Below are 16,657 nucleotides of genomic sequence, written 5' to 3'. Positions count from 1 at the left end.
TTCGTTTCTCAGTGATGTTGATCTGGCGTCTTTGACAAACGCTGCAGTCAGCACAAGATAGTGACACTGATTTAGAGAGTGATTAATGGGAATATGTTTCTTTACTAGAGTCTTTCCCCCTTCCCCCCCCCCCCCCCCCCCCCCAAAAAAAAAAAAAAAAAGAGAGAGGGAGAGGCAGTAGAAAGCTGTTACAAATGAAGTTCCAATAGAAGGTACTGATGTTTTTGTCACTGTGTGTGGTGTTCAGCAATATTTTTGGTTCGGGAGATGACAATGCATCATTCTTGTCCAATTTTAAATTTTAATGAAACAGAAAGGAATTTTAGTTAGACACTTAATAGTCAGGTGAACATGGCATTTGAGTGATGGGTTGTTAAACAACTTGTCTGTATGACGTTTCCTCATTTATCTTCCTGATGCAGAAATTTGCATTACTTCTGGCTGTGGAGGGACCTGATTTTGACCAACAGGAAGGAGCCAAACGTCTTATCAAATTTTTTTTTGTCTATGGAAAATACAGAAAGAAGTACTTAGATGAATTACTGTCCCACCCAGCTGTGGACACAATTTCTACTGAAAGAGGTTGAAAGTGTTAAATCTATTGCTGTGCAAAATCTGCTTCATACTCATTGAGTTAGCAGCCTTATAGCTAATATCACCGTAGATTTTAAAATTCAGTTTTAATAATCTAACTTCTTCTCATTTGTGCTGTTTGTTTACTAGTAGATTTAGAAATGGCACCTAACTCAGTTTTTTATTTTAGAAAATATGTCCATTGCATATCTCTGGAGTCTCTCACAAATGATAAACACAGGCAATGTTAGGCCCTGATTCTTCAGTCTGATGCATGTGGCCAGACTCTAATGGCTGCACACCAGCTGGCGGGCAAGGCCTTTCCAGGCATGTCTGTGTCTCTCCCTCCCTGCTTCTCATGTACAAGTCCTCATGGTGTTTAGTTTCACAGTGTGGCAGGGAAGATGTTTAAATCTAATGAAAGCTGCTACTTAAAAAAAAAAAAAAAAAAAAAAAAATAGAACAAATCTGTGTGTGTGTGTAAAATACATTTTTGTGAAAGTTTAACCTGAATTTCAGCTAATTCAGGGACAATTTAGGTTATGAAAGTTTTGTTTTGCATATATATATCTCCATATAATTTTTGACTGATTTTTTTTTTTCCTTTGGTGAAACTTCCACTTTAACAACCTTGGCCTGAATTAGCTGCCATTGTCCCTTGAAGAGTGTGATGGGACTACCAAAGCGAGCCCCGATTGTTTGGGAAGTTTCTGACTTGGCTGGTTTAAATATCCTGTGGACCTGGAGGTTACATCTAAGATGTCAGGCCCTAGGCAACATGTCCTTTTCTCTTCTTCAGAATATAGACTGGTCAAAATCTGATCAAAATCCTAATAGAACCATAGAACATCCTTGGTGGTGGTAACCAAGCCCTATGTTTCTTTAGATGTTACAGGCAGTCCTTTAGGAAAGGTACACTGATACCTCCTCGCTATCCACGTATGAGCATGTTGCCCTCTTGAACCGCCACAAGGGCTTTGGTTTTCCAAATGCTATTTTAGAGTCCAAATGTTACTAGGGTAAAGGGAAGAGAAAGCTTTTGTTCTTTTGCTCATGTCCATTCCACGTTAGGTGTGTGCACACTATGTGTGTACTGTGGCTGGAAATGGTGGAACCTCAGTGGTATCTGTTGGGCTGTCTCTAGCTCCTTCTGGTGCTGCACGCTTATGAACCAGTATAAGGGGCACTGTTGGCCCTATACCCTCTCAGTTCCTTCTTACCGGCTGTGACAATTGCTGGAACTCCTCCTCTTGCTTTGGCAAGGCATTATTCAGTGGTTTCTCTTTAGCTTAATTTATTAGTCTTCTCACACGAGATGTCCATTTGGTTCCTTAAAGAATTAGAAAGACTTTACCCTCAAATTCATGAACCAGTTCTGCCGTGGGACCTAAACCTGGTCCTGTCAAGACTGATGGGCCCTCCCTTTGAACCACTAGCATTGTGCCCTCTGCTGTATCTCTCCTGGAAGGTCGCTTTCCTGGTGGAGTTATCTTGGCCAGAAGGGTCTCAGAAATTAGGGCCATTATGTCAGAACCACCGTACACCGTATCCTTCAAGGACAGGGTTCAACAGTGCTCCCACCTGGCGTTCCTTTCAAAGGTAGTCTCGTGGTTCCATAGTAACCAGTCTATTTTCCTGCCAATTTTCTTCCCAAAACCGCTCAAGAATTCAGAGGAGTAGCATCTCCACTCATTGGATGTTAGATGTGCCCTAGCCTCCTACACTGAAAGGACCAGGCTGTTCCGTAAATCCACTCAGCTCTTCATGGCAATAGCAGATAGGATGAAAGGCCTACCAGTCTCAGCCCAGAGAATCTCATCTTGGATAACTTCCTGTATTCATGGATGGTACAAGCAGGTGGGTGTCCCACCTTCTGCCATCTTAACTGCCTACTCGATGAGAACTCAGGCCTCATCATCACTGTTTCTGGCCCAGGTCCAGATCCAAGACATCTGCGGAGCAGCGACCTGGTTGTCAGTGCATGCCTTCTCCTCCCACTATGCCATCACCCAACAGGCTTGAGGTGATGCCAGGTTTGGGAGAGCAGTATTGGAATCCTCATGTCCATGAACTCCAAGCCCCCTTCCTTAGGTACCGCTTGAGAGTTCCGTAATGTGGAATGGACAGGAGCAATCACGCGAAGAAGAAAAGAACTGTTACTAACCTTTCCGTAACTACTGTTCTTTGAGATGTGTTGCTCATGTCCATTCCACAACCCACCACCTATCTCTCTGTCTGAGTTAGCCAGCAAGAAGGAACTGAGAGGGTGAAGGGCCAGCGATGCCCCTTATACCAGCACATAAGCATACAGCACCAGAGGATGCTAAAGCCAGCCCAACAGATACCACTGAGAGAAATTTCTGGTGACAATGCATGCAGCGCGCACACACTTAACATGGAATGGATATGAGCAACACATCTCAAAGAACAACAGTTATGGAAAGATTAGTAACCATTTTTTTCCATATTCCCATGTGTGGATGGAGGGAGGCAGGAAGAATGGGAGGTTGTGAGGAGACCCTTTTAATGTTACCAATTTGTGACTGTTCTATCACATGCAAGGCTTTAATACATGGTGAACACAATTTATCAGCCTTGTCCACGTACTGCCTGCCTGCTCGTGAATATTTCTGACTTTTGTTTGGTTAGGACACTAGGATAACCAGCTATTTCTAAACTTATGTAACCAGAATCTCCCTCCCCCGGCCCAACATGTCCCAAGTGCAAGATGTCACTTTGAAATGTTGAAAATGCTTCCAAAGTCAGTGGCAATGTGCTCTGGTAAATACACTTCCTAACTGGAGGGAGGGAAAGAGTTACACTGTGCAGTACTGGGTTAACATCAAACCCCCAAAGGATGGAAAATCGCAGATACAGCTGCCATTTTAATTCACCCCATTGTCTAGAGGGCTTATGCTCTCAAGGAGCCAGACCTTCAGCTTTTTGTAAATGGATGTGTTCCATTGATTTCAAGCTATCAAATTTACATCAATTCAGGATCTGTCCATTGTTCTTAAAGTTCTACACTGCCTTAGATCTAAACTGTTGGGTCAGCTTAGGAGAGTTTTCTGGCAACATTCCATTTCACTGCTGTTATGGCTTTTAAGTTTTAGATCAGAAGGGAGGTAATCTTCAGCATTATACTTGGAGCTGAGTATTAATGGACATTGTGACATTATCAGGCCTTGCATTACACTGATGATGTAACCACTAACGTTATTTCATGAAGATTTATTTTTCTTTGTGTTCAATATCTTTAGGCTTTATAAATGACCCTTTCAGCGTTTGTTAAAAGCCACTTTAACTGTGTGCAGTGCCTCTGGCCCTAACCCATTAAAAGATGGAACAACATAGAACTGTCAGTAAAGGACAGATTTTATGTCTGTAGTTACTGATTCCTGAGGCGCAGATTCCAGTGTAGCGGCTCCTGGCAAATTACCAACTATTACATCACTTAGTCTGTGGAGCTGTGCCACTGAATAGGGTTTCCAAGATTTCCCCTGGAATTACGTGTTTTCTGCTGCAAGTTTTTACGCTGCCATTTCCCTTAATTGTTTACTCACTGTTATTTCCAGAAGATATGGGATTCTCTTTTGTCTCCTCTTGGATCTGCAGGGTGGCTTACTCTTTTGACATTCTGCCTGCATGTGAGGCTTTCCCTATTGTAGTCAGTAGGAACTTCCTGCATGTAAGGAGAACAAACTAGAAAATTTTTGCCATAATTTCTATGCTTTGATTTTGTTCATCATAATATTGTCCAGGTGTCAGGATCGATTCACAAAGTGCTGGTGAGAACTTTTAAAGGTGGGCAGTAGGGCAGGCAAGAGAGAAATCCTTCCTCTTTTATGGACTTATTTTCCCCCAATAAAATTCATGCTCTGAGAAATATGAGTATGTATTGAGAAGTCTTCTCTAAAAGTCTTCTTCTCAGTGGGCATCTTATGTTACTTCTCCAAATGCCCTTCAGTTGATTTAAAAAAAATTACCATCTGATGCATTTCCTTAACTTATTGCTTTTCTCTCCCTCTTTTGGCAAGATTTGAAGACTTCCTTGCCCGCAAGTGGTCCTCAGAGAAGCGCTTTGGTTTAGAAGGGTGTGAAGTAATGATTCCTGCTCTTAAAACCATCATTGACAAATCCAGCGAAATGGGGGTTGAATATTTAATAATGGGGATGCCTCACAGGTAACTGTTCATCATTATTTGCCTTTATTTTAAATGGACTCATTTGCACAGTGTGCTTTAGGTTTCTGGCCCCTTTTAGAGACTGGGAATGTGATGTTATAAGGGAGGTTGGTAAAACAGGTTAGTTATCCCAACTAAAAGATATATTGAGTATCAATATCACAGAGTCCTAAGGGAGCTATCTCTCAGTGAGGGGCTAAAACTTTCATCATGGGAGACTAGTCAAGGACCTGCTTTGAAATAGGAAGTGAGTCTGGCAGGCATTATACTTCATTCCCCACTGTGGAGAGCTTGGAATTGAGAGGATGTACCAATTTCCTACATCTTTATCTATACTCTGGAAGGCAGTGCCAGGAATGGGGACACTCTTGACGAATAATATCTTAAACAGAAAGGGGTAGAGTCATTTTTAAAAGGGGAAATAAACATCCTTATATTTAAAAAGTGAGATGCGCATTTGCTTGTGGGATTTCTCTTTGGTTCCCAGGTTTCAATCTGCTACAGGTAGCAATAGAATCAACTTTGAAAACACTTTAGTATTTGGAACATGGCTGCTGAGTCACTGATTCTTGTTGAAAGGGTAGTCAGTTTTCTCATAGGTGGGAAAAAGGGGTCCTTATAATTCAGGGAACCTTAAAAGAAGGGATAGGAAAAAATAGTAAACAATATATTATATTCATCATAGTAGGAGAAAGGGTTCATAACCATTCCATGCTATTTTCTCATAACCTTGTACTAGGAGCTACTTTTCACACTCACAGAATGTTATTTTAACTTCACAAAACTGTGGGTTTTTTTAGCTTAAAATTTTTAAATACAAAAATCAAGAAATGTAAAATGAAGGAGCTGTACTGTGATAGCAATAAGCCACTCCAGGGGTCCTTAGTTGGGTACTGGTGCATTTTTTTTGGCCTTCTGCCCAATTGATGAACAGCCCACTGTAGCTTATTGTTATAACCATTCATTAAAATATATTTTCAAAGGATCATATCCTGCCTGCACTTGGGTGTGCGTGAGAGTAGCTGTGCACGTGTATCCAAAGGCAAAATATGATGCCCCCCAAACAGCCAAAATAAGTAAAACTTCCCCAGTCTCTCATCTGTGATAATTGTCAAGTAACTGGTCTAGATAATAGCACTCTACTGATGGCATGTTAGGGTTGTGATAGAAACCCACAAAAGAAAAATCTCTAGCTTGTGATTAAATACCTAGGCACTATGGAGTGCCAATGGTGATGCAGTAGGGACACTCTGGGGTGGGTGGGTATGGGGGGAGTGTGTGTGTGGGAGGGGTGGGGAGTGGTTGGAGGATTAAGGGACAGTATTTGTAGATGTTTAAAATACAATTTTTTTTTAAATTTCCAAAATTGTTTGGTAAGATTTCATCAAAGAACCTTCTATTGTTGTTTAGAGGTAGGTTGAATGTACTGGCCAATGTCATCCGAAAGGAATTGGAGCAGATCTTCTGTCAGTTTGATCCAAAACTTGATGCAGCTGATGAGGTAACATGCAACTTTATTACTGATAGAGAATAAGTACTGAATTGTTCTGGATGTTCTTGTCCATGTAAATACGCAGTATTAGGAACTATTAAAATTCATAATTTTGTTTTGTTAAGTGATCAGAATCAATGGGGTTCACTGGTAACTTTATTCTTTATGAAACACTATAGCACATCTTTCAAGTGCAGAAAGATTCCTAGTCATTAACTCTAAACAGTGAATTCAATTCACCGGGTATCTCTCTAACATAGTTTGTTTTATTTCCTCTATTTTGTACAGAGACAAGCATGTTGTCTGTGCTTAGTTAATATGAAGTGTTGTGTTCTGACACTGAGGTATTAAAACAGAAACAAATGTTTTAAAATTTGAAATTATTTTCAATAAAAATACCATGCAGGGTTACACGTAACAACTAGCCAGATTCATTTTTCAGTATGAAGTGTAGATTTTAAATGTTGAATTGGAAGTAGTTTATATGGCTGGCGTACATGATCCTTGACTGTCTTTTGTGTGTTAGGGGTCTGGGGATGTAAAATATCATTTGGGAATGTACCATGAAAGGATCAACCGAGCAACAAATAAGAACATCACTCTGTCGCTTGTGGCTAACCCATCTCATTTGGAAGCAGTAGACCCTGTTGTTCAGGGGAAGACCAAAGCTGAGCAGTTTTACAGAGGGGATACAGAGGGGAAAAAGGTAAAATTACAAGCATGCTAGGATAACTTTTGCTGGTGTGTGTATGTGTAAGTTTTTCTAATAGCCCAATTTACCAAAGTTTTGAGCTCTAGAAGTGGGAGGTACTTCAAGACACTGAAACATTTCTTTGTGTAATTGGATATGTTGGCCTTTGAACTAAACTAGTAATTTTAAATTAGCACAGGGTAAAGCTTCTTAATTCTCTGACTGATTACCAGGTTGATTAACTTAGTTCCTGAACTTGGAAACCTCAGATAGGTTGTAACTTTCACTCAATTGGGAATCAAGCAAAGCAGTCTTAATGTGGACAAGCATGCATGTTATGATTTCTTATATTTTTTTTATTTGAATTGTGGTCCTTCCTAGGAATCCCAGCCGTAGACCAGGGGCCTATGGGGCTGGCCATTGTAAAAATACATAACAAAAAGTTCATGCCCCCTAGGAACTGACAATTACACTTCTTATCTGATACTTTTTTTTTTTTTTTTTTCATTCCTCCCTTATCTTAGGTCATGTCCATACTACTACATGGAGATGCTGCCTTTGCTGGACAGGGAGTGGTTTATGAAACCTTTCATCTCAGTGACCTCCCATCATACACCACAAATGGCACTATTCATGTTGTGGTCAATAACCAGGTGAAAAACAGAATTTCTTAAGCAATTTGGGTCTAATGACTTCCCATATATTCCTTTGTTTTATTCTTGTCATGATAGATTGTATATACCAGCCCTCTTTCATTGACTAGAATGATTATACCCTGAAAACTGTCAGCACATCTGGCTGTGCTCAGCATAGGAGACACGGATTTTGTGGGATCCAAATAAGTAGATAAAAATGATGCATTATGTTAGATGAATTAAAGAAGAAATTACCTTCCAAAGTGAAAAGCCTATAATTACTGCCATGTAATAACTAGGCATTAAACTAAGATTTCAGGCATTCAAAAGAAAAGCAAAAAAACCCCTTTCTCACACATTAATGGAAGCTTGTTTTTTCTTAGATTGGCTTCACTACAGATCCCCGAATGGCCCGCTCGTCTCCATACCCTACAGATGTTGCCCGTGTGGTCAACGCACCCATATTCCATGTGAATGCTGATGACCCTGAAGCAGTGATGTATGTGTGCAATGTAGCTGCAGAATGGAGAAACACATTCAATAAAGATGTGGTTGTAGATTTAGTAAGTACTGGGTTAATTTTAACTCTTCACTTTGCATATTTTATGCTAGTCTTTTAAAATAAGTCAGTAATGCCAAATATGTTACTGTAGGCTCATAAACATTGCTGCGCTCATTGCATTTATTGGCTTGAATGCTACTGTTAAGCAGTTTTCCCTGCCTTACGTTATTACTTGTATTATTGTACTGCGTAGAGCAGGGGTTCTCAACCTTTCTTTCTGAACCCCACTCTCCCCAACATGCTGTAAAAACTCTATGGCCTACGTGTGTCACAACAACTGTTTTTCTGCATATAAAAGCCAGCCCCAGCATTAGGGGATAGCAAGCAGGGCAATTGTCTGGGGTCCCAGGGCAATTGTCTGGGGTCCCAGGGCAATTGTCTGGGGTCCCAGGCCACAGGGGCCCCCGCGAAGCTCAGTTGTTCAGGCTTCAGTTCCAGGTGGTGCAGCTCAGGGCTTCAGGTGGTGATGCTCCAGGGCTTCACCCTGCTTGGTGGACCTCCCGAAACCTGTTCGCAGTCCCCCAGGGTCTGTGGACCCTCAGTTGAGAACCGCTGGCCTAGAGGACCCAACCAGAACCGGAGCCCCACTGTGCTAGATGCTGTACCCAAAATAAGAGTTAGCTCTTACCCCAAAGAGACTTATGTTGATTTTAATGTCTCTTTGAGCAAGAACTTTAATGCCTTAAGTTCATAAATCTCTAGAAAGCAGGAAATGTTAGAGATTAGTTTCATGTCTCTCGTTATTGACAGAGATGAATCTTCCCTGTGTAGGTTTGTTACCGAAGGAGAGGCCACAATGAAATGGATGAACCCATGTTCACCCAGCCCTTGATGTACAAGCAGATTCACAAGCAGGTGCCAGTGCTGAAGAAGTATGCTGACAAACTGATTGCAGATGGGACTGTAACACTGCAGGAGTTTGAGGTACAGTATGTCAGCAGAGGTAGAAGGCCATTTGTGATGCTGTTTGCAGAAGGAAGTGACTGCATGCTGTTTCCTTAACTACTTTTTGCTTCACTACTTTGTTGCCTTCATTCTATTCCTTTTTCTGACTGTCTTTTTTGTTTTGTTTTACATAAAATAGAAAATAGTACTACTGGAGAAATGTGTGGCAGGAGATGAGCTTAAATTTCATTGCTTACCTCACATAAGGCTTAAAGATGGAAAAAAATGGAGGATTGTCTCTAACTGGTGAAGCTGAGACACTTGTGTTGATCTGCTATGTACATAGCTACTATCAACCAAGGAGGACTGGAGTGTTGTGTAATAATTAAAATAATACATGGTACCTAGAAAAACAGGTTCTCCTCAGTTCTTAGACTGATACAGTGATAAGGTAGGGCTGTTAAGGCTGTTAATATTGGCTATGTCATGCTTCAGCAGCCTTTGAAAATCACAAATTAGTATGATTTAAAGAGCCTAAGTGGAGGGGAGATACATGGAATCAAATTCATCTCCCTTCCTTGGATCTGTGGGAACACCAATTCAGAGGTGTCTGAATATTCGTGATTATATCTACAGCATCTCTAATCATGGGAGCTTCTTGTTGGAGCATCTTATGTAATTGGCAGTTGTAGGCAATATGCTGATGTTTACTCAGAATAGGATAACAAACTCATTAGGTTTGTGCCTCAGTTGTATTGAACCTGTTGTGCTCAGAGTTCAAAGAGATAAGTCTGAACTACCATATAAAAATTAAATCTGCAGATTTTACTATATTAGTTATTCATATTAAACTGGCTAACTCTTTATATTGTACTTCTATACTTGTGAAAGTGGACGTAGTAGTAGCAGCACTGTAAAACAAGGCATTGCAAGGGGAGACTGTTCCAACTTTTTAGGAACATAGGATTCTAGATTGAACCAAAGATCACTAAGTCTGGTATCCTGCCTCAGGCAAGAACCATGCCTAATAGTTAATGAGATGGCCCAGATCCACAAAGGTGTTTAGGCTTTTAACTTCCACTGAAATTAATGGAGGTTAGGAGCCGAAATACCTTTGTGGCTCTGAGCCATTCTGCCCACAGTACCCAAATAATGCACCTAGACAGTTATACAGCTAAGCTACATAGGGTGCGTGGGGAATTCCTTCCTGATCACTGTAGTCATTGATTCCACTGACACTGGAAGCCACTTGGATAACCTTAATCTTCATATGTATGGCAACAAATTACGTGTGTTGTTCTGATGCTGACATGGAATACCACTTGCTATTCTAGTGTTGGATCTTTCATCAGCAGAATCTGCCCAAAGAACCAAACAGCAGGGTGGTTTTGTTTTAAGAAATGGACAAATGTGTTTTAAGGGGTTTTGAGCTGAGCAAAACTCCAGTAACTCCACTAAGATTAGTGGAATTACTCTGGGTTTACCCTGGCATAACTGAGATCAAAAACTGGAATTTTGTATGCTGTAATGTGGATGTTTTTATCGCTTTGGAATGGTATGCACTTTCTGTAAGCAGTATGTCAATTTTGGGTTTTTTTTAAATCTCTAACTCCTTTTATATGGAAACTTGTTGTTCTATAGGAAGAAATTGCGAAGTATGATAAAATCTGTGAAGAAGCTTATACTAGGTCTAAAGATAAGAAAATTCTACACATTAAGCACTGGCTTGATTCACCTTGGCCTGGTAAGTATCCTTCAAATACCCTAATGCCAGTGAGACTGGTTGGTGCCATTTGTGCTTTCCTTTTGAACCAAAATCCTGCCACCTTTATTGAACCCTTTGTTAGGCACCACATCCTTCTGAAGTGAAGGATTTTGTTCTTGGTTTGTATATGCTAGCAGAACGAAAGGATGCCAAAACTGTTTGGCAGAGGTGCAATTGTCAGTACAGCTTTAGCAATGGATGTGGCAAAAGCAAGACTTTATCACTTTGAAAACCAATTTTTTTCAGTCTACTATTAACAGAGAAGTGATTTATCTGTAATGTTACCTGCCTTATTGCTTCAGAGAGAAATTCCACCTCTGTGGACCTCTATTTTCAGGCCTTAAGCAGGTCTGAAATGGTGCATGTGTCTTGTGCTGGCTAGCTCTCTGCACATGTTTTGAATTTCACTCTCAATCAGGGAAAGTAAAACAGCAAATGAAAGAGCCATCTTGTGTGTGTGAGATCAAGAATTGTTCCGTATAGGGCCTGGAAATAATCTGTTCCCTAATTTAAAAGGTGTGGAAATGGCTCTTGGCTGTTGAAAACAGAAGGACATTTTAAGAGTGTTTCTTTTAACAGTAAAATTCTTATGTTTTTATTTTTATTGCAAATAGAGTAACTGTTCTCTTAATAATTAGAAGCCTCTATTCATCCAGAAAGCCTTATAAAATTTCTCCTTCCAGGGTTTTTTAATTTGGATGGAGAACCAAAGAGCATGACTTGTCCTCCAACAGGCATCCCAGAAGACATGCTGAACCACATTGGCAATGGAGCTAGCTCTGTGCCCCTCGAGGGTTTCAAAATACATGGAGGTCAGCTGGATTCTCTGCTATATCAGACATTGCTTTCTTTGTCCTTGCTTTGTTTGTTTCTACACATCAGTCGCAGGGTAGTCGCTCTTCTGAGGTACTTTGGTAAAGGGGAGGAAGGAGCTGGTGACCTTCCTTCACAATTCACATATGCCACCTTACTGACAGGTGGGAAGGTGACAGTGAACATCCTACTGAACTATTCTCCATCAAGAATTTAGTATTCTTTTATCATAGCACCTCTCTCCTAACCTTATTAAAGTAAATTCCTTTTCTCTGTGGTCTTATAATGTGGAGGGAAGTGAGAACATCTTTGTAACATGCAGCTGGCATGTTACAAAGAAGGTAAGACTGTAACTACCCAGACTAATCAAGAGATCTGTTCTTTTCCGGATGTGCAATGCATGGCATGTATGTCTTCACTTGTGCAGATGGACACGTGCTTGTATTCTTTAATGCATAGTATGAAAAGATGTCTGTACTACAAGTACAAATCTAACTTCCTTCCTGAAATGGGAGTTCTAGATCTGAGCATGTTTTTAAAATACTAAAGGCAGTTATGATTGTGGAGACCACTCCTTATGATGCTTTCCTTGTGGGGTAAATAATTTCCTCTCCATACAAAGACTCAGCTTAGTCTTTTAATGGTTTTGTTCAATATCTTAATTAATGATCTGGAGGATGGTGTGGATTGCACCCTCAGCAAGTTTGCAGATGACACTAAACTGGGAGGAGAGGTAGATATGCTGGAGGGTAGGGATAGGATACAGAGGGACCTAGACAAACTAGAGGATTGGGCCAAAAGAAATCTGATGAAGTTCAACAAGGACAAGTGTAGAGTCCTGCAGTTAGGACTGAAGAATCACATGCACCGCTACAGACTAGGGACCGAGTGGCTAGGCAGCAGTTCTGCAGAAAGGGACCTAGGGGTTACAGTGGATGAGAAGCTGGATATGAGTCAACAGTGTGCCCTTGTTGCCAAGAAGGCTAATGGCATTTTGGGCTGTATAAGTAGGGGCATTGCCAGCAGATCGAGGGACGTGATCGTTCCCCTCTATTCAACATTGGTGAGGCCTCATCTGGAGTACTGTGTCCAGTTTTGGGCCCCACACTACAAGAAAGATGTGGAAAAATTGGAAAGAGTCCAGCGGAGGCAACAAAAATGATTAGGGGGCTGGAGCACATGACTTATGAGGAGAGCCTGAGGGAACTTGGATTGTTTGTTCAGCTGAAGAGAAGAATGAGGGGGGATTTGATAGCTGCTTTCAACTACCTGAAAGGGGGTTCCAAAGAGGATGACTCTAGACTGTTCTCAGTGGTAGCAGATGACAGAACGAGGAGTAATGGTCTCAAGTTGCGGTGGGGGAGGTTTAGGTTGTATATTAGGAAAAACTTTTTCACTAGGAGGGTGGGGAAGCACTGGAATGGGTTACCTTGGGAGATGGTGGAATCTCCTTCCTTAGAGGTTTTTAAGGTCAGGCTTGACAAAGCCCTGGCTGGGGTAATTTAGTTGGAGATTGGTCCTGCTTTGAGCAGGGGGTTGGACTAGATGACCTCCTGAAGTGCCTTCCAACCCTGATATTCTATATTCTAGTCAAACAATACTCTTTGTTTCAAGAAATCATTTTCTAGTAAAACCACATGGCATATCATTGTACTGTGCTTGGTGTGAGGAAGTTTGGTCAAACTTTCTTTCAGCTTGTGGGCAGACATGACACATGTAGTCCAGTGACTACATTAAGTCTTGCTACTGAGAGTCAAGTGCTTTCTGAAAAAAAAAAAAAAAAAACTTAACCCTTAGCATCAAGGGGCTTAATTCTGAACTAGTAACGCTAATGATTAAAAGTTAAACATATGACTAGCTAAGTGGGAAGTGGTCTGCACTAGCATGCCAAGGTCTGAGCATAATTTCTTTCTCCCTGCGCTAGTGGAATCTGGAGGCACTAGAGAGGCAGTATGCTCAGCCTGTGGGGAAGAATGGAACCACCTGACACAATAACCCCCACTCACCTTGTCCATATCAGGGTGAAGGACGGTCACCTGGGCGTGAGGGCTGTTCTTCAGCATAGGATCCTCCCTAGAGAATCTTCTTCCCCTCTGTAACCACTCTTCAAAAAATTAAATGTCAATATACATCTGGAAACCTCTCAATGTCAGCAGCTGCAATAGGACCTTCTGTGTGTACTTTTCCTTCAAGAGTATTAAACGTAGCAAGCAGTGGTAAGGGGATCCCTAATTATGTTAGCATGTTTATTGAACCAATTACTGTATTAGCTTTAAAAATCTGGTGTGCATTTGTGCAAGAGGTACTGGATTGCTGTGACACTTTGATTAGTTTTAATATTACTGGAAGAATAATTTTAGGTGTGGATTGTACACATTCTAATTAAACATAGCTTTCTATTACTCTGTGGAGTGGCATTCCTCTAAGACTATCTGTATACTGTGACAGGTTTCCGAGTAGCAGCCGTGTTAATCTGTATTCGCAAAAAGAAAAGGAGTACTTGTGGCACCTTAGAGACTAACCAATTTATTTGAGCATAAGCTTTCGTGAGCTACAGCTCACTTCATCGGATGCATTCAGACCAATGCATCCGGTGAAGTGAGCTGTAGCTCATGAAAGCTTATGCTCAAATAAATTGGTTAGTCTCTAAGGTGCCACAAGTACTCCTTTTCTTTTTGTGTATACTATGAGTGTTACTTCCCCTGCTCATATACTGAGCTTTTAGTCTGGATGTAGCCTTAGGCAGTAGTACTCTAACTCTGGTCTGCAGAACTCTTTCAGGTGGTTCAAAAGGCCACCAGAACAGATGGAGAAGGAAAGGGACTGGGGAGTTGGAATGGGAGCTGCTCCATGAAGATGTGTTAGTGCTTTTCGTCCAGAGCAAAAGCCACTGCTTAGATTGTCTGGCAGTACCTGTAGACAGTGGCCAGTCTGTGTTCTGCCTTGCACATATTGATAGAACTTTACTGTGCAAATCTCCAACTGGGGATCCAGGTTGAGGAATGAACCTCCCCCAAGTGCCCCATTATAGTGCACTAATCGTAAACCACCAGATGAGCTGTTTAAGATTTGAAGTAATTTTTGGTGACTGAATCTTGAGTTTATTGGTTAGGAGTGTTTTATGCGATTAAAATTCCTAAAACGATGTTATGGCAGTGCTTTCAATTAAACATCTTCAATGTTTGTGTTCAAGTGGCATTTAATTAGCATAAATAATTTGTCTAAGTCGAACTACAATTACCCATCAGGAGGAAGATTCTGATAGTACACTGTAGCAGTCAGTCCTCAAATACATTTTCAATAATCCTTTGCTATGTTTAACATACAGATTTCTTGTAAAATCCACATCAGTACAATTTGGGTCACTTCGTGAGAAGGCATGTTATATTTGTTTGTACAGCATCAATATTGTGCTTTACAGAGCGGTCTGAAGACAAGAACCGTCTGCAAAGAGATGACTGTGTAAAAAAAAAAAAAAAAAACAATCAGTGTACTAATTAGAGACGTGGGTTGGAAAGTTAGAAAGGTATGTATTTGAGTGGTGAAATAGAGCACCTGATTATCTGGAGAAGGGAACATTGTTTGTTAGGGGGGTTATTGGCATTTTGGAAAAGTATGATTTGAAGAAAGAGAGAGTTGCAAACTGGTTGACTGAGTCTGTAAAGGGCGTTTCAGGTGAATGGGGCTTCCTGGAGGACAACTTGGAGACGAGGACATGGTGAAGGGAGTAGTTAGTTAGGTAACCTGGGCATGGACAAGGGTCAGATGAGGAGAGATTAGAACAGAGTGGAAGCAGAAGCTAAATGTACATAACTTAGAAGATCAGGATGAGTGTTGGGAAGCTAGTGAAGGAATGTGAAGTGGGGCTGGAAAAGGTTGGGTAAATGGAAAGTGTAGATGGATGTTTTGGACAGGTTCAAAGCAGGCTAAAGAGGAAGGAATCAAGGGGCTGGAGATGAGAAGGTTGTGGTGATTGAAATGAGATGTATCAAGGGCAAGGGTTTTTGCGGTAGGAATGGGGAGAAGCAGAGAGAAGGATTTTGGAGGTGTTGCAAAGGGGGCAAATGGCAGGATTTAGTAACGGTATTAATATGGAGGCAGAAATAGAGAACAGAGTAAAATATGACACACAGTTTGCGAGGCTTGTATTCTCACAATTTGATTTACACTGACATAAGGAGTTTTCAGTTTTGTTCTCTGTGAAAGTCAGTGAGGGTGCACCTTGTGCTTTTATTTATTTATTTATTTATTTACTTACTTACTTAATTTCTGTGCAATTGTAAAGAATGAAGAAATTACAAGATCTTCCCTGTGGAAAACAGCTGGTGCATAAACCGTATGCTAACTGAAAATCCATATCTATTTCAAATTAAACAAAAGTACATATTGAGACAAGTCTAGTAGTGTAAAATACAAAAACTGAACCAACCCCCGTCTGCTAATTTCAATCTTCTACAAAATAGAACCAAATCTATTGAAAAAATCCTTTTGTACTGCTGCACAATGATCTTCCTGGTAAACTCTGTATCTCACCTTATTTCCTATCACTAAACCATGATATAAATAACTGTTGTAGTTTAATATTAATCAACTGGTTCTGTCAGATACTGTCTAGCTATTTCTAGCCCCCTCTTCTTGATCTGTATCTTAAGCATGGCTGTGTGTCCTTGGATATACTAGGATATGTGTGTGTTTGTTGTTTTTTTTTAACTTGTGCTGCTACTGGTTTGGATTTGCCAAGTACAGTGGATCAGCATATAACTGTGGGAGTAACCATTCAAACTTGATACGTTTCCCTGGCTCAGCCTCTGCATTCCGAGAGATGTGAATTTAATATGCATGTGAAACATTTATGAACTAGCCTCTTTAATTCCCAACTGTTACCCCATATAGGGCTTTCTCGGATCTTGAAAGGCCGATTGGAAATGACCAAGAACAGAGTGGTTGACTGGGCCTTGGGAGAATACATGGCTTTTGGATCTTTGCTGAAAGAAGGGATCCATGTCCGACTGAGTGGGCAGGATGTGGAAAGGGGCACTTTTAGGTGAGTACCAAGT

At 40.9% G+C, this 16,657-nt stretch overlaps 1 protein-coding gene across 9 annotated transcripts in view; it reads left to right on the top strand.

Moving 5' to 3' along the window:
• OGDHL (oxoglutarate dehydrogenase L) overlaps positions 1-16,657 on the top strand; it is a 109,095-nt gene that overhangs the window by 45,119 nt on the left and 47,319 nt on the right. For all 9 annotated transcript variants that reach the window (XM_027829507.3, XM_037905078.2, XM_043552156.1 and 6 more), the window contains 9 exons: positions 4,611-4,757; positions 6,168-6,258; positions 6,776-6,955; positions 7,465-7,593; positions 7,959-8,138; positions 8,909-9,061; positions 10,664-10,766; positions 11,471-11,599; positions 16,494-16,644. In XM_027829507.3, the coding sequence (XP_027685308.2) occupies positions 4,611-4,757; positions 6,168-6,258; positions 6,776-6,955; positions 7,465-7,593; positions 7,959-8,138; positions 8,909-9,061; positions 10,664-10,766; positions 11,471-11,599; positions 16,494-16,644 (1,263 nt within the window). The remainder of the gene's footprint in view (positions 1-4,610; positions 4,758-6,167; positions 6,259-6,775; positions 6,956-7,464; positions 7,594-7,958; positions 8,139-8,908; positions 9,062-10,663; positions 10,767-11,470; positions 11,600-16,493; positions 16,645-16,657) is intronic.

The sequence above is a fragment of the Chelonia mydas genome, chromosome 7, assembly GCF_015237465.2.
Source record: "Chelonia mydas isolate rCheMyd1 chromosome 7, rCheMyd1.pri.v2, whole genome shotgun sequence".
Classification (NCBI taxonomy): domain Eukaryota; kingdom Metazoa; phylum Chordata; order Testudines; family Cheloniidae; genus Chelonia; species Chelonia mydas.
The sequence above is the reverse complement of the archived record's forward strand: the minus strand, read 5'-3'. Positions and strand labels throughout refer to the sequence as shown.